Source organism: the organism of the source record quoted next, unplaced genomic scaffold (genome assembly GCF_019419815.1).
Source record: "Pyrus x bretschneideri cultivar Hongxiangsu unplaced genomic scaffold, Pyrus_bretschneideri_v1 Contig26, whole genome shotgun sequence".
Lineage (NCBI taxonomy): Eukaryota > Viridiplantae > Streptophyta > Magnoliopsida > Rosales > Rosaceae > Pyrus > Pyrus x bretschneideri.
In genome coordinates, this window is record NW_025999568.1 from 4654471 (window position 1) to 4673504 (window position 19034).

General features: G+C 35.1%; 2 protein-coding genes and 1 pseudogene across 4 annotated transcripts; all 3 read left to right on the forward strand.

The window, feature by feature from the left end:
* The first annotated feature begins 862 nt into the window (after positions 1-862).
* On the forward strand, positions 863-18671 carry LOC103957142 (jacalin-related lectin 19). 3 transcript variants are annotated; one of them, XM_048587114.1, is made up of 4 exons: positions 888-969; positions 1077-1144; positions 1265-1489; positions 18303-18671. In XM_048587114.1, exons 3-4 carry the CDS (start codon positions 1304-1306, stop codon positions 18654-18656), a joined length of 540 nt encoding a protein of 179 aa, XP_048443071.1. In that variant the 5' UTR covers positions 888-969; positions 1077-1144; positions 1265-1303; the 3' UTR covers positions 18657-18671. The 3 variants fall into 3 exon arrangements, with proteins under 3 accessions (XP_048443070.1, XP_009367509.2, XP_048443071.1); XM_048587113.1 differs by lacking the exon at positions 1077-1144 and having other exon boundaries at positions 863-969; XM_009369234.3 differs by lacking the exons at positions 1077-1144; positions 18303-18671 and adding an exon at positions 1593-2086 and having other exon boundaries at positions 863-969.
* Positions 17420-18289, forward strand: LOC103957141 (jacalin-related lectin 19-like). Its single transcript, XM_048587115.1, has 2 exons — positions 17420-17467; positions 17975-18289. Exons 1-2 carry the CDS (start codon positions 17447-17449, stop codon positions 18263-18265), a joined length of 312 nt encoding a protein of 103 aa, XP_048443072.1. The 5' UTR covers positions 17420-17446; the 3' UTR covers positions 18266-18289.
* A 244-nt stretch (positions 18672-18915) lies between the features above and the next one.
* LOC125478751 lies at positions 18916-19034 on the forward strand (annotated as a pseudogene).

The following is a 19034-nucleotide window of genomic DNA, read 5'->3' on the forward strand; positions in this document are numbered from 1 at the left end:
AAATATACGAAGTCTCTACGCGTGTCGTCCACTTTAGAGATTCACCAAGCGCAGTTTTTAATTCATTCATAAGTCAAAGGGAATTGTTTTTGGCATCCTAAAATTCTCATTTTTCACTTTATGCTTTTTATATTTAGAAAGAAAAAATAAACTTGTGAAGAGTGCAAAATGAGATTTTTTGGTTGCCCATAACAGTTTTCAAAATCAAGAAGAGAGCTGATTTTAACACTCTTTCTTAGTCTCTTACACAACCCTCTTTATCTATGGAATTCGATTAAATAAAATCAAATGGAACAATAGACATAGTTAAACCAGGGTGCGTAGGAGAAGAAAAAATATGTATATCATTCTCGATCAAAATTTTTTTTAAGTTTGTAGCTCAGTAGTTTAGAGTGCTAATTTGTGCACTTGGAGTCTTTCACGACCTATGTTCGACTCTCCCTTATCCTCTTATATAAAGAACAAAGATATACAAACTAATATATAGCTTTTCTAGTGATGACCACCACGTCGGAACCGGATTCTCTCCGGGCTCAAAGGAATTGAGCCTACTTATCAAATGATCCTGCCATTGAAATTTGATCCAACAGTTACAAACAGGGGGCCCTCTAAAAGTTATAATAATTGTAACCGTTGAATCAAATTTCAATGGCCCGAATCATTTAATCCTTAGACTCAATTCCTTTGGGTCCGGAGGGGATCCGGTTCCCACCACGTCCTCAAATGTATAAAGCAAAAGCATGATTCCCAGTTCATGCAGAATGTTTGAATAGAATCAGATGCTACCCCCATCCTTACCACTCACCAATTAACCAACAACCATACATGCATATATACATGTATATATATATGTGTGTGTGTATATGTACATGTGTGTGTGTTTATATACACTCTCTATAAAAAGCCTTGTTTTCTTGCTTCACCTCTGTGTTTATCATTTTCTTTCCCATGCTTCCATTAAACGCCAAGGTAAGCATTAAGCTCTTCTTTTCCACATCTATTTTTTACTCTCTTGTTTTTTTTTGGTTTTATTATTAGAAGTGATATTACTAATCTAATCTTCGTCAAAAGAATAGGGAAGAGTTTGAACCCGAGAGACAGTAGGTTGAAAGGAACGCTGTGTCCACCATTACTCAGTTGTTGTGCACTCGATCGTCAATTCTATTTACCTATTAAAACTGTGTATCAACACAAGCTTTGAACAAGAAAATAGCATTTAACGTACGTTTAAACAAGGAAACTGGTTTTTTAACTTTTTATGTAGGAAGATGGCAAGGAGCAAGCAGGCGAGAAGAGGAAGATCATGGAAGTAGGACCATGGGGAGGAAATGGTGGAACTCCTTGGGACGACGGCATCTACAATGGCGTGAGAGAAATCACGCTTGTTTATGGCCACTGCATCGACTCCATCACCGTGGTGTATGATAAAAACGGCACGCCTTTCAAAGCTGAAACGCGTGGAGGTCGCGGAGGCAATCAAACCGCGGAGGTCTGCTTCGTAGCTCATAGTTTTCATTTCATTTCAACAACTATTGTCTCAGAGGATCGAACTTAAGACCTCATTCATACCTTATCTTTTTCATACCTTGCAGATAAAGCTGCAGTACCCCGATGAGTACATAGTCAGTGTGACTGGGCACTATGGCACGATGGTGTATGGCGGCACCCCTATCATCCGTTCGCTTAAATTTCAGAGCAATCGAAGAACATTCGGACCATTTGGAATGGATGAAGGCACACCGTTTACTTACACTCTGGATCGAAGCAAAATTGTTGGCTTGAAGGGAAGACATGGTTGGTACATAGATGCCATTGGGTTTCATGTATCCCCTGCCCCAGCAAGACTCTTTGACAGAGTTCAGAAGAGTTTCAGAAGGCTCGGGAGCTCAGTTACCTTCGGAGCCCAGAGAAACTGAAACGACTCAACTGCTCCAAGTTGAAATATATATGATTCATAGCTAAAGGATTTTGAATGTATAAGCTAGTGTGTTTCTGCTTGTGACTGTTCTGATGTATACTTTTGCTGTCCAAATAACCTACTGGTTTCTGTACAACGATATGAAAACATGCTTCACTTTTTAAGGTCTCCTTTGAAACGTTTCTCCAGAACACACTTCTGATCTTAAGCGTTTCTACTAGAAGCAAAAACATGTTGGAAATTTTTAGTGAATATCCAATCCAAGTGCTTTCTGAAAAGAACTTGAAGTGCTTCTGTAAAGGAAGCAACTATTTTAACTTTTTCGACCAAACGTTGTTACAACCGCCTTTAGTTAGATGCACTACTAAACAGACCCAAGTCCTATCAGCATTACAAAACTCCATTCAATTCAATTCATGATCATCATAGCAAGTAGTGTTCTAACAATAACATTTAACAAGGTAACGATATTCCGTTATCAAAGAAATCAAATGCATCTGAGTCACATTCTGTATCACCTATGTAAAGTTCACATATTGGCTCCCTTAGCAAATATTATTGTAACAAGCGAGGTTTAAAAATTCATCAGATACTTAACGGTAATCATCTGTGGACCGTCATCAAAGAAATCAGATGCATCTGAGTCACATTCTGTATCACCTACGTAAAGTTTACAAGAAGGATATGACTGACTCCGGTTTAGAGAAAGAAACTAAAACACACAGATTCCTCAAAATTGCTTTTCTTTACTGGAAGGCAAGCATTCATAACATCTTTTATATCATAAACCACATACTATGTGAAGCAATAAAACAAAAACCGAATTGCCATTTAGTACACTAGATGAGAACATTCAGATCTCATTTCAAGCCATCGTTGTTAAAACACTGATCCGACAACAAACCAATTATATAGCCATGACCCATGAGTACTAATTCTAACAGTGTGTTGGCATCACGGTGAAAAATCGCTGAACGGTTCTCACAATGGCAGAAAAGATCAGCAAGACTAGTGCTAATAAGAACGTGAATAGCATAATTCCCATGTTTTGTACCCAAAAAAAGTACCACATGCTTGAACATGAAGCATATCAGAGAGACACGTTGTCTACATTAAAAGCACACCACACACCAGTTTCATGTGTAAGAACAAGTTTGTAACATCTTATCCAAGGAACAAGAATTCATCCAATTGAATCACAACTAATGCAAACCTTTCATTGAACACACTTAAGAACCAAAGCCTTTAAAACATACCTGCATTATTCGATCCTGATGAAGAAGTCATTGCAGCCTCTATTCTCAAAACCTTCTCCTCTTTTGCGACGTTAATAGCTCTTCTAATCAATAGGTCTTAGAACAAAACAAGCTGGTGAATCGCAACAGCAGTGGTTTGAACCATATATATAGTACTCCTCCATCCATTCCCTATCAGAATTGGACCAGGATTCAAACTATACAAACCATAAGGAATTGTGACTTTATAAAGTTCCAACACTAAGTTCTTTTCCAAAACCAATTGGAACTTCTCTCAATTCTATTATCCTAAAACATTAAGGACAACCTAACAGCTTTAGCCAAGACTTTTCCATATGAATCTCAAACACTATAACCAATTCTATCATATATTTCATACTCATAATCTTACATTCTCCCACTTGAGTATAAAACACAACAATCAATCTTTAAGATTTATAGAAGTGATCACTAAACCTTATTCAAGCCACATTCATACTCACATACTACATAGGTATGCATTTCAAAATAAGGAACTGAAGAATCTACTATGTACATCACATAAACAATTCAACAATTACTACATATTCAAATTTGCAATAATTCCAATAAGTATGCATCAAACAAAATTTCAAAACTGATTTTCTAGCAAACTTACTTTTATTGATTGAAACTTGTTTTCTGGAACAATTGATCACATTGGAAGAATTGAACACCTATTGAAAGTCAATATAAGCTATAAAACTAGCTAAGCAAATACTAATAACTTCAAAACAAACAAAACTACCTAATTGTGAAGACATGTTGCCTCAATGCCATCATATACAAATGAAACACCACAACAGTCTTCCAATTTCGCAGCAGTTCACTCCTACTGTTCAAAAGACTCTACAACCCCCATCTGTGTAACATGTTCCTTGTATACATTGTTTGGCAAGGCTTTAGTAAGAGGATCTGCAATCATTGCACCAGTAGATAAGTACTGAATATCAATCTCCAATTTCTTGACCATTTCTCTGAACTTTAAGGAACTTTACATCCATTAACCTTGAAGCTGAAGTTCTTTTGCTATTCTTTGAGAAAAATACAGCAGCATTGTTATCACAGAACATTTTAATAGGCCTTTTGACCAAATCTACAAGCTTCATATTAGCAATTAAGTTTCTGAGCCAAACAACTTGCTTTATCCCCTCGAAACATACTACAAACTCAGCTTCCATAGTTGAAGTTGACACTATAGTCTATTTAGCACTCTTCCATAACCCAGCACCTCCACTTAGCTTAAAAATATATCCACCAGTTGATTCTCTTTCATCCACATCCCCAGCAAGATAAGAATCAGTAAATCCAATCAACTCTAATGAATTACTATGCCCATAAACTAGCATAAACCATTTAGTTCTCTGCAAATATCTCAACACCTTCTTGGCTGCCACCCAGTAAGCTTCTCCAGGATTTGATTGAAATCTTCCCAAAAGTCTAACAATGAAAGCCAAATCAGGTCTAGTGCAAATATTAGCATACATAAGACTACCAACTAATGAAGTATATGGTTTCATCTTCATTAACTTAGCCTCAAGTTCATTTTTAGGACACTAATCTCGAGAGAACTTATCACCCTTATTTACTGGAACATCAGCCTTGTTGCAACTTTCCATGTTAAACATGTTAAGCACTTTTTCTATGTAGCCCTTCTAAGATAAACCAAGGAGTTTTTGTTTTCTATCTTTCACAATCTCAATTCCAAAACATAATGAGCTTCACCAAGATCCTTCATTTCAAAGTTTGAACTCAGCATGCTTTTAGTCTCTTTCAACAGTTGTACATCCGAACTTGCAAACAAGATATCATCAGCATATAAGACCAGAAGAATGAACCTGGATCCCTTGAACTTAAGATAGATACAATCATCCATGTTGTTTTCAACAAACCCTTTTGAAGTAACTACTTGATCAAATTCCAGAAACCATTGTCTTGAAGCCTGTTTTAAACCATAGATTGATATATTCAATTTACAGACCATATCTTATTTCCTCCTTTCAACAAATCCAGGAGGTTGAGACATAAAGATCTCCTCATCAAGTTCACCATTCAAGACTGCAGTTTTGACATCCATCTGGTGCAATTCCAAATCAAAATGAGTTGTCAAAGCCATTATCACTCGCATTGAGTCCTTGGAAAAACAGGTGAAAATGTGTCATTGTAATCAACACCCTCCCTTTGTGTGAATCCCTTTGCAACTAATCAAGCCTTATATCTCTCAATTCTTCCCTTAGCATCTCTCTTGGTCTTAAACACCCACTTGCAGTTATCTGCTTTAGTGTTAATTGAAGGATTCATTAAAGACCAAACATTGTTTTTAGACATTGACTCAAGTTCTTCTATCATTTCTTGCTGCCATAGAGCTACTTGAGGACTTTTCATAGCTTGCTGATAAGTCACAAGGTCATCTATATCACCATAATCAAATTCTGTCTCTTGGAGATACACATAGTCTTATGAGATCACAGGTTTCTTGATTCTGTTATATATCCTTAACCTTGGTTGACCAATCGAATTCTCAGTTGTTTGAACATTGAGATTTTGATCCTGAGTTCCCACTTGATTCTCAATGCTTGTATGATCATCACTTTCATTCTTAGTTTCTGCCATGTCATCATCAAGGTCAGCAATTTCTGAGTGAGCTATTTGAAATACAGGTACTTGATTGTAGTTTAGTTGAGAAGAATTTTCTGACTGCACTATTTCCTCAAAATCGAATTTATCTTGAGTCATGGCTGATACAACTTCATCCTCTAGAAAAAATGGCATTGTGAGTTTCTTGAATCCTTGTATATGCCTGTGTGCAATAGAATGTGAAACCCTTTGACTTCTTTAAGTAACCAATGAAATAACATGTAGTTGTTCTAGGGTCGAGCTTCTTTTCACTTGGATTGTAGAATTTTGCCTCTGCTTTGCAACCCTATACATGAAAGTGATTGAAATTTGGATTTCTCCCATACCATAGTTCAAAAGGTGTCTTAAGCACAGACTTTGAAGGCACTCGATTTAGAATATAACTTGCAGTCTTCAATGCCTTTCCCCAAAGAAAGTTTGGGAGCTTTGATCTTGAAATCATGCTTCTCACCATTTCCATAAAAGTTCTATTTCTCCTTTCTGCCACACCATTCTGTTGTGGGGTACCAGGAGTGGTATATTGAGCCACAATCCCTTGACTTTCATGAAAGTGAGCAAATGGACCATTTTGTTGCCCCGTTCCTATATGCATGCCAAAGTATTCACCTCTTCTATCTGATCTAACAATTTTAATCACATGGTTTAATTGTTTTTCAGCTTCCCTTTAAAAACTTTGAAACATTCAAGGACTGCAGACTTCTCACTTATAAGGTTAATATAACTGAATCTTGAGAAGTCATCTATAAAGTTCCCAAAATAAGTATTCCCACAAATGGTTTTGACAGGAAAAGGTCCACAAATATATGTGTGAATGACTTCGAGCAAGCCTCTACTTCTTTTGGCATATAACCTTCTAACATTAGTCATCTTGCCCTTGACAGCAATCAACACATTCTGTAGCAGTTTTAATGTCTATTGCAGGGATCAAATCTAATTTAGATAACTGAAAAACTCTTTCTTTTGAAATATGTCCTAGCCTCTTGTGCCAAAGTATGAATGATTGATTAGAAACATGCATCCTTTTAGTTGCAATATTCAAAACATGTAGGTTTTCAAAATCTACATTGCATTGTATTTTCTAAAGATGATCATGCAAAAATGCTTTTCCGTGCAAAGATCCCCTTTTAAAAAGCTTGACACACTCATGATCTCCAATAAAAATATAGCCTTGTTTAACCAGCTTTGATGTAGAAACCAAGTTCCTCCTTATTTTGGGCACATATAACACATCATTTAGTTGCATTGTAAAACCAGTGTACTAATTTCAATTTGACAGTAGCCAATGGACTCAACAGACTCTTTGGTTCCTTCTCCAACAAAAACATTAAAATTGTTTGTCTTTTTTTGTTCTTTAAAACCATGAAAGGAATTAGTGACATGCACAGATGCACAAGTATCAAACCACCAAGAATTTGTGGGAATATCAACAAGATTTGTCTCCTCACAAACATAGATATCAGTTCTACCCTTAGATCTCAGCCAATCCTTGAATACTTCATAGTCTTTTCTACAGTGACCCTTAGTTTTGCAATGATGGCATCTAACTTTTTCAACACTTTTAGTTTTCACTTTAAATTTGTTAAACTTAGAGGAATTGAAACTTTTAGCAGGCATAACAGATTTATCATAAGGTTGGGGTTTAGAAGTTTTACCAACATCTAACTCCTTCTTCCTTTTGGCAGCTTGGACAAAATTGACAGTTTCAGGTTCTTTCCCCTTCTCTTGTTTCTGTTTGTTTTCTTCTTGCACACATTGAGCAATGAGTTCATCCACAGTCCAAGTCTTGTCTTGAGTATTGTTGAACACCCTAGGTTGACTAAATTTAGGGGTGGGCATAAAAACTGCCAAACTGCATCAAATTGTACGAAAATAAAACCAACTGTGTTAACTGAAAAAGTCAACTTTCAGTCAAAAACTGAACCGGACCCCTCATACTGGTTTCGGTTCTGGTTTTGAATGAACAAAAACCCATCAGAATAGAACCAAACTGTTTTATTAATAATAATTTAATTATTATATACACACACACACATGACATGGTATAATAGGTTGAAAAATTAGTTTCACCAAGTTAGTTGTGCTGGAGTTCCCCTTGAACAACAAACTTCAGGGAATAACCTATTAAAGGAGGAGTTTGGGAGTTCTCTATCATTTCAAACAAATTGGCAAGTATTTAATAGCTCTGTGGTTTTTTTTAATCTGTAGTTGGCATGCTCCTTAGCTTATATCATTTGGGCTTATTAATACAGATCATTGCTTAAAATGAGGTGCAATGCTTCTTCCATGTGTATGCCTTGGGTTGTTATGTTTTATTGGCATGCTCCTTACTTTTATACTTGAGATTTTTTACACATTTTGGTTTTGCTGCTTCTCTGTTCCCACTCAATCAGTTTTACTGTTATATGTATTCAATTGAGAATTTGAGAGACTTTAATGGATTTATAAATCCATGGATTTTTATGGAGTTTAATTGATTTGTAGAGATTACATATAAAATTTTGATTCAATTCCCTCGAAATCTCATGGGAAGAGGTGAGATTTGTGGATGCTTAATATACACTACGAAATCTCTCCAATTCCCTCTAATTCCTCAACTTTCTCAAATTATTTAAAATCAATTTCTAATTGAATACACCTGGAATGTTATAAACTTATTTAAAATCCTAATTAAATACACCCGAATTTCTAAGGATTTTAATAAACTATCTTAAAGTTCTAATTGAATACATCTTGAATTTCAAAGAATCACTTAAAATCTTGATTGAATACCCCTAGATTCATTAAAAGAATTTAAATCCCACAAAATCCCAATTGAATACACCCCCTATCTGTCTTTCAACTCAATTTCAATAATTGAGTAAGGCTACTATCAAATGTTATATTGTCTCCATTTACGCTTAGTATTCGGAACCGTAAACCAAAACCGAACCGAAATCGAGATAGACCAAATCGTATTGTTCTGGTAATATATTTAAGCAAAATCGCACTGAACCGAACCGTTGATATTTTTCGGTTTTGATTCCGGTTTATGGGTGGAACCGCACTGTGCCCACCCTTAACTGAATTTGTGCGGCAGTGCTTGGAGTATCATGAACACAAGTTGTTTTTCTCCAATGTTAACCTCCATAAGTTTCTCAATTGCATCAGTCATTTTCATAATGTGATCTCTGATTGAACCTCTACCTTCAAACTTGTAGGAAGTCAAAATGTACATATCTCTGATTCAATAAATTTATTCTCAATGGCTTGGAGATAATCATTTGCAAAAGCTGACTTCTTTAGTGCTCCACGCACAGTGTCTGTCATACCACTTTGTTGGCCCTAGTCCATTTCTCAAAATCAGTTTTCTCAGCCTTAGTGCTTTTGTATGTCAAGGCCTCAGGTTGTAGATTGTCAAGAGCAATGTCATACTCATTCAGTGTCAAAAGCAATTCAATCTCTCTTCTCCACTTTTTGCAATTGCTTCCACTAGTGAGTATTGGCACTACTGCTAAGTTGAGTGATTTTAGTGAAATTGCATTAGACAACAATGAAATCAACACTATGAATCTCAATGATTCTTGATTTTAGCCTTTTCACTACCAAATTTGTTCACTGAATCAACTTATTCATACATATGATCTTATATTTTAAAGACATATAGAGTAAACAATTCAATGAGATTCCACAATATCTGCATTAAGGTCAACACATATTGCGCAATATATATATATAGGCTTTACCTTCCTCGCGTTTTTGCTAAACTCTCTCTTCGCTCATGCGATCCGCTCATGCCAATCCTATGGACTTATTGTTTGGAACACGCCTTACCATTTGAGTTAAGAGTAAACAATCCTACTTAGAAGGTTAACAAATAACATAAACTGTAAATGAAAACTAAGGGATGAACATAATGTAGTGATTATAAAGATGATAACTCAATTACCAACAACTTGGCTCTGATACCGAATGGGGTGCAACTAGTGGTTATGATGATGAGGGCAATGATGATGAAAATCATGTGAATTGGAGATTTGATGTGGTAGATAACCAGGATTGAATAAACTATGAAACCAACTATTATAAATGAATAAGAAAAACCGGATGAAGGAATCATATGTGTTTACCTTGAATTTGAGATATTCGATGAATTGACTGTGACTAAGAATTTTATGCCATTCAAAATTAGTAGTTATGAAAATATTCATAATGAAAATAATGAATTCAAAATAATCAAAAAAATGCCAACATCAAAATACCCCTATCAAATGATCAGATATCAGTATACCATCATATTGGTGCTTGATCAATGAAAGCAAACCAATAAGCATACAAAATAGCTTAGTCAACCTCAACAACATAGAACAATATTTTAACGGAACAATTAAAATCAACTTCAACCCTCAAGTCAAAAAATCTAGTGTCCACTTACACGAGTTAGCCCAGTCACACAAATCTTTAGAGTCAAATAGAAACTCTTTTTCTAGATCCACATCAGCCGATATGGTGGGTCGAGATCAAGATCTAATCAATTCCCTGGTCAATACGAAATTAAAATCAATAGAAACTAGCTTAGTAGTTACCCATTACCCAACAAGAATTAATTAATGATTTGATCAACATGAAGTTAAAATCAGTAGAACCAACCTCTCATATTACTCATCCACGATACCAACCTAACACTCAAAATCAAGGAGAACAAACCTCTACAACAGAGTCTGATTACGAAACAAATCAAGTCAACCACCAATTTCTAGCCCTAAACAAACCATTCAAAATTCGATGAAAGAAACTCAATGCTGACATTTAAGCAATAGAAAACATTCCCAAAGAAACACCTTTAGGGAAAAATATACAAAAGAACGAAAATTGGACATTTACTATAAATGGACCAATTTCATGAAAAAACACAGATTTTAAGTATTTTTCTTTGATTTTGTTGAAAAATATTACGAGTCTGAAAAGAAATTAGAAGTCATCACCAAAAAAAATTGGGTTAAAGAAGACAAAACCATAGTCTCTTCTAGTCACCCTGTATAAGAAACAATTTTAATTATAACTGCAAACACACAGGTACCAGCCACTCCTTTCAAACTTCTCAAAGAAGATGCAGGAGTCAAGCCAGTCATTGAACAAAACAATTTCACAAACCAAAGTCTACACATCATAGGAAAACAACTAGATAAAATAGAAACCAAAATAGATAGACTTTCACATTCCAAACCAACAATTAAGGAAAAACCCTTAGTCAACTTCCCAGAAGCCTCATTTAGCACAACAGCCTTGAAAATAATCTCCATAAGTAAAAAATTAGATCAAATGTTACAAGAGTTAAAACAAGAAAAAAAGTCAATGTTTTACAACACCTAGATGAATCTCAACCACAAACAACTTCTGCAATATAGGATTCAAAAGGCAAGAGTGAAACAAATTTCATCAGAAAAGTAGAAAAAGCTTTTCAAAATCTTGAACTAAAACGAATCACAAACAAAAGAGTCGATCCGACAACTCTTACCAAAAATTGGTATCCAAGGCCAACACCTCCTGGATATTCAATTTGAGGAAAGAAACATCCAAAACCAATTCTCAATCTCGGCTGATAAACTTTATGAATGGAAACATAGATGGATTATCAAAACAAGAACTTTTGAACAAATTACAACACATCTCTGTGGTTGCTAGTAGTTATATTACCAATCATAACCTCAGTCAAACCCAAGTTGTCGACTCTTTGGTCACTAGATTTACAGGAATGCTCCATTCCTGGTGGGAAAACATCTTACTGAATAATCCAGAAATGAAATAAAAAATGCAGTCAAAAGAGATGAAGAATGAACACTTATTTTCGATGAACGTATAGGAAGAGGAGTCTCAGATGCAGTCAACACATTACTTTTCACTATAATAGAACATTTCATAGGGATACCTAGTAATGTTACCTCCAGGATTCATGACCAACTTAGTAACTTAACATGTCCAACCCTAAGCGATTTTAGGTGGTACAAAGATGTTTTCATGTCCAAAGTCATGCTTAGAGAAGACAGTAATCAACCATTTGGGAAAGAAAAATTCATTAATGGATTATCAAATCTATTTGCCCATAAAATCAGAAACATTTAGTTAATGAAATATGTATCATACCATATCATACCTTTACTTATGGAAATATTAATAATATTATCTAGAAAGAGGGATTGAAAATGTGTATTGATATGAAAATTACAAAACAAGTCAACAATGACAAGTCAATAGCCAAATACGAATTAAGCACATTTTGTGAACAATATGGATTACCTCCTATTGCTCCATCCAACAAAAAGAAAAAAATCTGAAGCCTATAATAGATACCCAAATAGGTACTCCAGTAGGAGACACCACAAACATAACAAATTTAAAAATAAGAATTTTGAAACAAATAAATTTTACGAAAAACTCAAGTCCAGCAAGTAGAGGAGGAAACCTTCAGGAAAACTCCACTCCAAAAATCAAGAACAAAAAGGGAACTGCTACAAGTGTGGTAAATTCGGTCATTATGCAAACAAATGCAGAGTCAAGAAAACAATCAATCAGTTGAAAATCTCTAAGGAAGAGAAGACCCAGCTAATTCAAGTCTTAGAATTATGAGACATAGACCATACTTAATCTGAAGACGATTTAGATTTTAATTCATTCTCTTCCAGTAATTGCTCAATTAGTCTTTCATCCCCTGACATTAAGATAGATGCACAGATGCTTGTTGTAAAAAGATTTTAGTCCTCAATAAACAAGAAGAACAAGAAGATCTTCTTATCGATCTAATCAGCAAAGTAGATGACCCTAAATTAAAGTCATTTTATTTAAAGAAACTTAAGAAGTTAGTCTTTCCTGAAGAAGTCAGTGCTAGTCAACCCCAGGTAGCCCCAAAAATCTATCTTAGCAACCCTGGAAAGGTTTAACAAGGCTAAAAATGAAATTATAGTCAAAGACCTACAAAGGGAAGTCAACAAAATTAAGGAAGAAATTGAGTCCTTAAAATCAAAAAACATAGAAATCCACTCACATCTCAGTAGTATCCAAACACAAGCATTCCTTAGCAATAATGATGATGAGCACAATAGTTCTTCCTTCGACCAAGAATCAGAATCCAAGTCCATAGAAAATCCAACAGAAAACCTAGTTTTAGGATTACTACAAAAAATTAGGATCCAGAAATGGTATTCTAAAATAAAAATAATAATTGAAGACTTTCAGTTAGAAACAATTGCCTTAATTGACTCAGGTTGCTGACTTGAAGTGTATTCAAGAAGGTTTAATTCCCACTAAATATTTTCATAAATCAACATAAATTCCCAGTCCCCCAATGCAATTAAAATATGAAATTCCAAAAGCTCATGTTTGTCAAAACAATGTTTGTTTTAAAACCCCATTCATTTTAATAAAAAAACATTTCAGGCCCAATCATTCTAAGGCCCCCTTCATAGCTCTTCTATATCCTTTTAAGGTACACCATAACCGTATAACTACCAGAATGTTAGAACAAAAAATCACATTTGAATTCTGCACGGAAACAGATCTCAAAAAATTAAGACAATTACAAAAAGATAGTATTCAAAAATCATCAATCTAGTCACCAAAAAATCACAACAAATTAATTTCTTAAAAGAATAAATTAATTACAAAAGAATTGAAGAACAATTAACAACCAAATCTTTGTTGCAAAACGTTGACAACTTTCAAAAGAAACTTGTTAATGAAATTTGTTCTAACATTCCCAATGCTTTCTGGCACAGAAAGCAACACATTGTTAAACTTCCTTACAATAAGGAATTTGATGAAAAGAAAATACCAACAAAAGCTAGGCCAATTCAAATGAGCCAAGACGTCATGGAATTCTGCAAAATAAAAATTCAAGAACTTCTCAATAAAGGAATAATCAAGAAAAGTAAATCACCCTGATCTTGTCCTGCTTTTTATGTCTAGAAAAACGCTGAATAAGAAAGAGGAACTCCTAGGTTAGTCATTAATTACAAACCTCTTAATGAAATCTTGGAATGGATACGATATCCAATTCATAACAAAAGAGATTTAATTAAGAAACTCAGTCAAGCTGTAATCTTCTCAAAATTCGACATGAAGTCTGGATTTTGGTAGATTCAAATTCATGAGGATGATAAATACAAAATTGCATTTGTCACTCCTTTCGGTTATTATGAATGGAATGTAATGCCCTTCGGTCTTAAAAATGCACCGACCGAATGTAATGCCCTTTGTGTATTAGTAAATTTCAAGATGATTTATTAACTCAAAAGTTTTTAGTCAGAGTCGATTGCAAATCTGCAAAATATGTTTTACCAAAAGATGTTCAAGACATTGCATCAAAACAGATTTTTACACGATGGCAAGCTATATTAAGTTTTTTTTTTTATTATTTTGAAATCAAATACATCAAAGGTAGTCAAAATTGCATCCCTGATTTCCTAATCAAAAAATTTTTGCAAGGGAAGAATGATAGCAAGAAAACCTAATCAGAGGAGGCTTCCAGCCACTCTACCACCACCACCAATAAAACAAGAATCAAGCTCCAATTCTTCATCGGCCTTAGCCATTACCAACCGTTTCACTCCCTTAGGTTCCACAATAGGAAACCTTATGCCAAATTACCAAAGGGTCATTAGTCTGGTTCTCTCTGAATTTCCCATTACTCCTCCTCTAGTCATCCCAGCACAGCCAATAATGCCAGCTATTCCAGCTTCAAGATCCACGGGCTCAAATCATCAGGCTTAAAGACGAATAAAGCCACTCAGCTCCAAGATTTAGCACAAAAATTACTTGCAGAAGCAGCAATGCTCCACACTGAAGAAGAATAAGCTTTAGACTCTGAATCTTCAGATGCATCCTCATAGCAACCAGCCAATTCGATAAGTCAAAAAATACAGTCTGCCAAGTGGGTCGACTATAAGGATTTGCAAGACCATTTTGCATAAGGCCATGTGAATACAGTTAATTACCATGTGAAAATTCAGTCATCATGTCTTGTCATCATGTGAACACTATTGCCATGTGAAAATTCAGTCATCTTTCCAAGTCACCATATGAAGCGTTCAGACAATATTCGCATCAATAATTCCAACAAAGCATGGAATCATTCAGTCATCTGCACATTCCACATTAAAAGAAGAAATTATTCCAACAAGTTCACTATTCATCAATAGTAAAAGTAAATTATCACCCAACAGTAAAGCAATCAATCATCCAGTTCTCTTTTCCAAGTCTATATGAAGGGGACTCAGATGAAGGAGACATCAAGTTAATTTCTACATCTTTTCTTAGTCAAAATTTCTTTGGGACATTGTATTCAAAGAAAACCAAATTGTAAACAATTTAAATTCTCAAATGTCAAGAATGCCTGCATGCACCAATATCCTTTTCACCAGTCAATTTCTTATTTGCCGACTCAATCATTAGTAAATTAATTATAAGTTCCAGTGTCAGTTTTGCAATAAAATTTATTTTCAAATTATAATTGCATCATTATTTTGAATTCATTATTTTCATTATGAATATTTTCATAACTACTAATTTTGAATGGCATAAAATTCTTACAGTCAATTCATCGAATATCTCAAATTCAAGGTAAACACAGATGACTCCTTCATCCGATTTTCCTTATTCATTTATAATAGTTTGTTTCATGGTTTATTCAATCCTGGCTATCCACTGCATCAAATCTCCAATTCACATGATTTGCATCATCATTGCCCTCTTCATCATCATAATCACTAGTTCCGCCCCATTTATGTGTATATATATAAAGACAATCTGATATGTTAGCGGAAGCATCTTATAAAGACAATCTATGCACTTTAAATTATTCTCAATGAGTATGAATCTTTTTAATGTTCTAATCCTTTATCATGATTAAGGAATCAATTTCCAACATTAAATTCATATAAACTCACTCTAAACATTCTGTATAATTTGAAAGAATTTGAATTTCAAAAATACATACATACCTCTTCGCAGTTAACTTTTGAGATTTGCCAATTTCAACATCTATCTTGACTCAAAATCATGTTTTAGAGAAGCAACAAGAAAGAAATAGGTCTATCGAAGACGATGAGGGAGAACCCTCTTCGAAGAACATGATGAAAACTGAATCCCAGATTTCCCAATGGTCAATTTTGGGTATTTAAATATCTTATGAAACGACACTGTTTTGCAGCTTGTTTTCCAACGGCTCTATTAATGAAAACGACACCATTTCTAATTAAAGGCTTTAAGAACCCTAAGAACTCAGTCTGAAACCCAGCTAGTATTTTTTCATGCATTCTACTTTTAATTTTAGTTGAATTCAATGGTTGAAACCTAATGGCTCTGATACCACATGTAACAACAAGTTTGTAACATCTTATCCAAGGAACAAGAATTCATCCAATTGAATCACAACTAATGTAAACCTTTCGTTGAACACACTTAAGAACCAAAGCCTTTAAAACATACATGCATTATTTGATCCTGATGAAGAAACCATTGCAACCTCTGTGCTCAAAACCTTCTCCTCTTTTGCGATGATAATAACTCTTCTACTCAATAGGTCTTAGAACAAAACAAGCTGGTGAATTGCAAGAGCAGTGGTTTGAACCATATATATAGTACTCCTCTGTCCATTCCCTATCAAAATTGGACTAGGATTCAAACTATACAAACCATAAAGAATTATGAGACTTTATAACGTTCCAACACTAAGTTCTTTTCCAAAACCAATTGGAACTTCTCTCGATTATGTTATCCTAAAACATTGAGGACAACCTAACAGCTTTAACCAAGACTTTTCCATACAAAACAAAAAAGTCTCAGAAAAAATATTGCAAGACATCAACATCCATAGACAAGAGGCACAACGTTCTCTGAAAACATTGTCTCATTGAACAACATATTGTTTTAAGACATAATTAATTACCATAAAATTCACCCACATTGTCTTGAAACTTCTTTTTCTTCTGCGAGTATATTGTCTTGAAACTTAACAGCACGTGTTGCACCTCTATTATGCATGCCATCAAGTAAGATAGGTGGCTTCAAAATAAAAGGAAAGAAATTTTCAAGGCATCAAACACATATATGAAACAACCAGAATTTTCTCTGACTGTAATGCACAATTACACAAAAGCATTTTACAAGCCATCATCAAGCAATTCAAATTTCAGGATCGGATGCAAAAACTCCAAGCACAAATAAAGCACAAACATCAAATCACGTCCTTGTTAGAAAAGCCTGAAGTGTGTATAAGAACACTAAAAGCGAATTGGGCCAACTAACATACCTATAATTCACAGAAACATTAATCCCAATTCCAATCAATAGAAATCACTATGTACCCTGGACCTAAAAACACTGGCACCCATGTACAACTATCCTCAAATGTATAAAGCAAAAGCATGATTCCCAGTTCATGCATAATGTTTGAATAGAATCAGATACTTACCCCATCTTTACCGCTCACCAATTATCCAACAACCATACATATATTTACACACACACACACACATATACATATACATATACATATATATATATATATAGACATAAGTTTATAAATGCTCTCTATAAAAAAACCTTGTTTTCTTACTTCATCTCTGTGTTTATCATTTTGTTTATCATGCTTCCATTAAACACCAAGGTAAGCATTAATCTCTTCTTTTTCACCTCTATTTCTTAGGGCTGATTTGGTATTGCTGTGCATTGAAAAAAAAATTACTTTTGCTGTGCTGTGAGAATAAGCTTATTTTTCCTGCTTCACGTTTTCAACTTTTTTCATCCAAAACTGTGAAAATAAGCTGTTTTTAAGTGTTTACCAAACACCCTTTTTAGCTCAGCTTTTTTTTATACGCACTTTTTATAAAAACACCTCAGTACCAAACCAGTACTTACTCTTGTATTTTTTTTTTGGTTTTATTATTAGAAGTGATATTACTAGTCTAATCTACGTCAAAAGAATAGAGGAGAGTTTGAACCCAAGAGACAGTAGGTTGAAAGGAACGTTGTATCCACCATTACTCAGTCGTTGTGCACTCGATCGTCATTTCTATTTACCTATTAAAACTGTGTATCAACACAAGCTTTGAATAAGAAAATAGCATTTAACGTACGTTTAAACAAGGAAACTGGTTTTTAACTTTTTATGTAGGAAGATGGCAAGGAGCAAGCAGGCGGGAAGAGGAAGATCATGGAAGTAGGACCATGGAGAGGAAATGGTGGAACTCCTTGGGACGACGGCATCTACAATGGCGTGAGAGAAATCACGCATGTTTATGGCCACTGCATCGACTCCATCACCGTGGCGTATAATAAAAACGGCAAGCCTTTCAAAGCTGAAATGCATGGAGGTCACGGAGGCACTCAAACCGCAGAGGTCTGCTTCGTAGCTCATAGTTTTCATTTTATTTCAACAACTATTGTCTCGGAGATTCGAACTTAAGACCTCATTCATACCTTATCTTTTTCATGCCTTGCAGATAAAGCTGCAGTACCCCGACGAGTACATAGTCAGTGTGACCGGGCACTATTGTACGATGGTGGATGCCGGCATCTATTCCCCTATCATCCGTTCGCTTAAATTTCAGAGCAATCGAAGAACATTCGGACCATTTGGAATGGATGAAGGCACACCGTTTACTTACACTCTGGATGGAGGCAAAATTGTTGGCTTGAAGGGAAGAGATGGTTTATACATAGATGCCATTGGGTTTCATGTATCTCCTGCCCCAGCAAGACTCTGTGACAGAGTTCAGAAGAGTTTCAGAAGGCTCGGGTGCTCGGTTAGCTGCGGAGCCCAGATAAACTGCAACGACTCGACTGCTTCAAGTTGAAATATATATAATTCATAGCTAAAGGTTTTGAATGTATAAGCTAGTGTGTTTCTGCTTGTGATTGTTTGTGTTGATGTACACTTATGCTATCCAAATAACCTGTACTGTGTTTTCCGTACAACGACATGAAAACATGCTTCACTTTTAAGGTCTCCCTTGAAAACGTTTCCCAGAAAACACTTATGACCTTAAGCGCTTTTACTAGAAGTAAAAACATGTTGGAAATTTTTAGTGAGTATCCTATCCAAGTGCTTTCCTTACGCGCAATCATACCAATTCACATGCATTGAATCCCATCCAAACTCCAAAGTTAAACGAATTTGGGCGAGAGTAGTACTAGAATGGGTGACCGTCTGGGAAGTTCTTGTGTTGCATCCC

Bases quoted from the DNA above. Each gene is read 5' to 3' on its own strand.
- LOC103957141 (XM_048587115.1), top strand. From the start codon at position 17,447: ATGCTTCCATTAAACACCAAG. The intron at 17,468-17,974 runs GTAAGCATTAAT...CTTTTTATGTAG, and splicing joins TGCTTCCATTAAACACCAAG to GAAGATGGCAAGGAGCAAGC.
- LOC103957142 (XM_048587113.1), top strand. From the start codon at position 949: ATGCTTCCATTAAACGCCAAG. The intron at 970-1,264 runs GTAAGCATTAAG...CTTTTTATGTAG, and splicing joins TGCTTCCATTAAACGCCAAG to GAAGATGGCAAGGAGCAAGC. The intron at 1,490-18,302 runs GTCTGCTTCGTA...CATGCCTTGCAG, and splicing joins GAGGCAATCAAACCGCGGAG to ATAAAGCTGCAGTACCCCGA.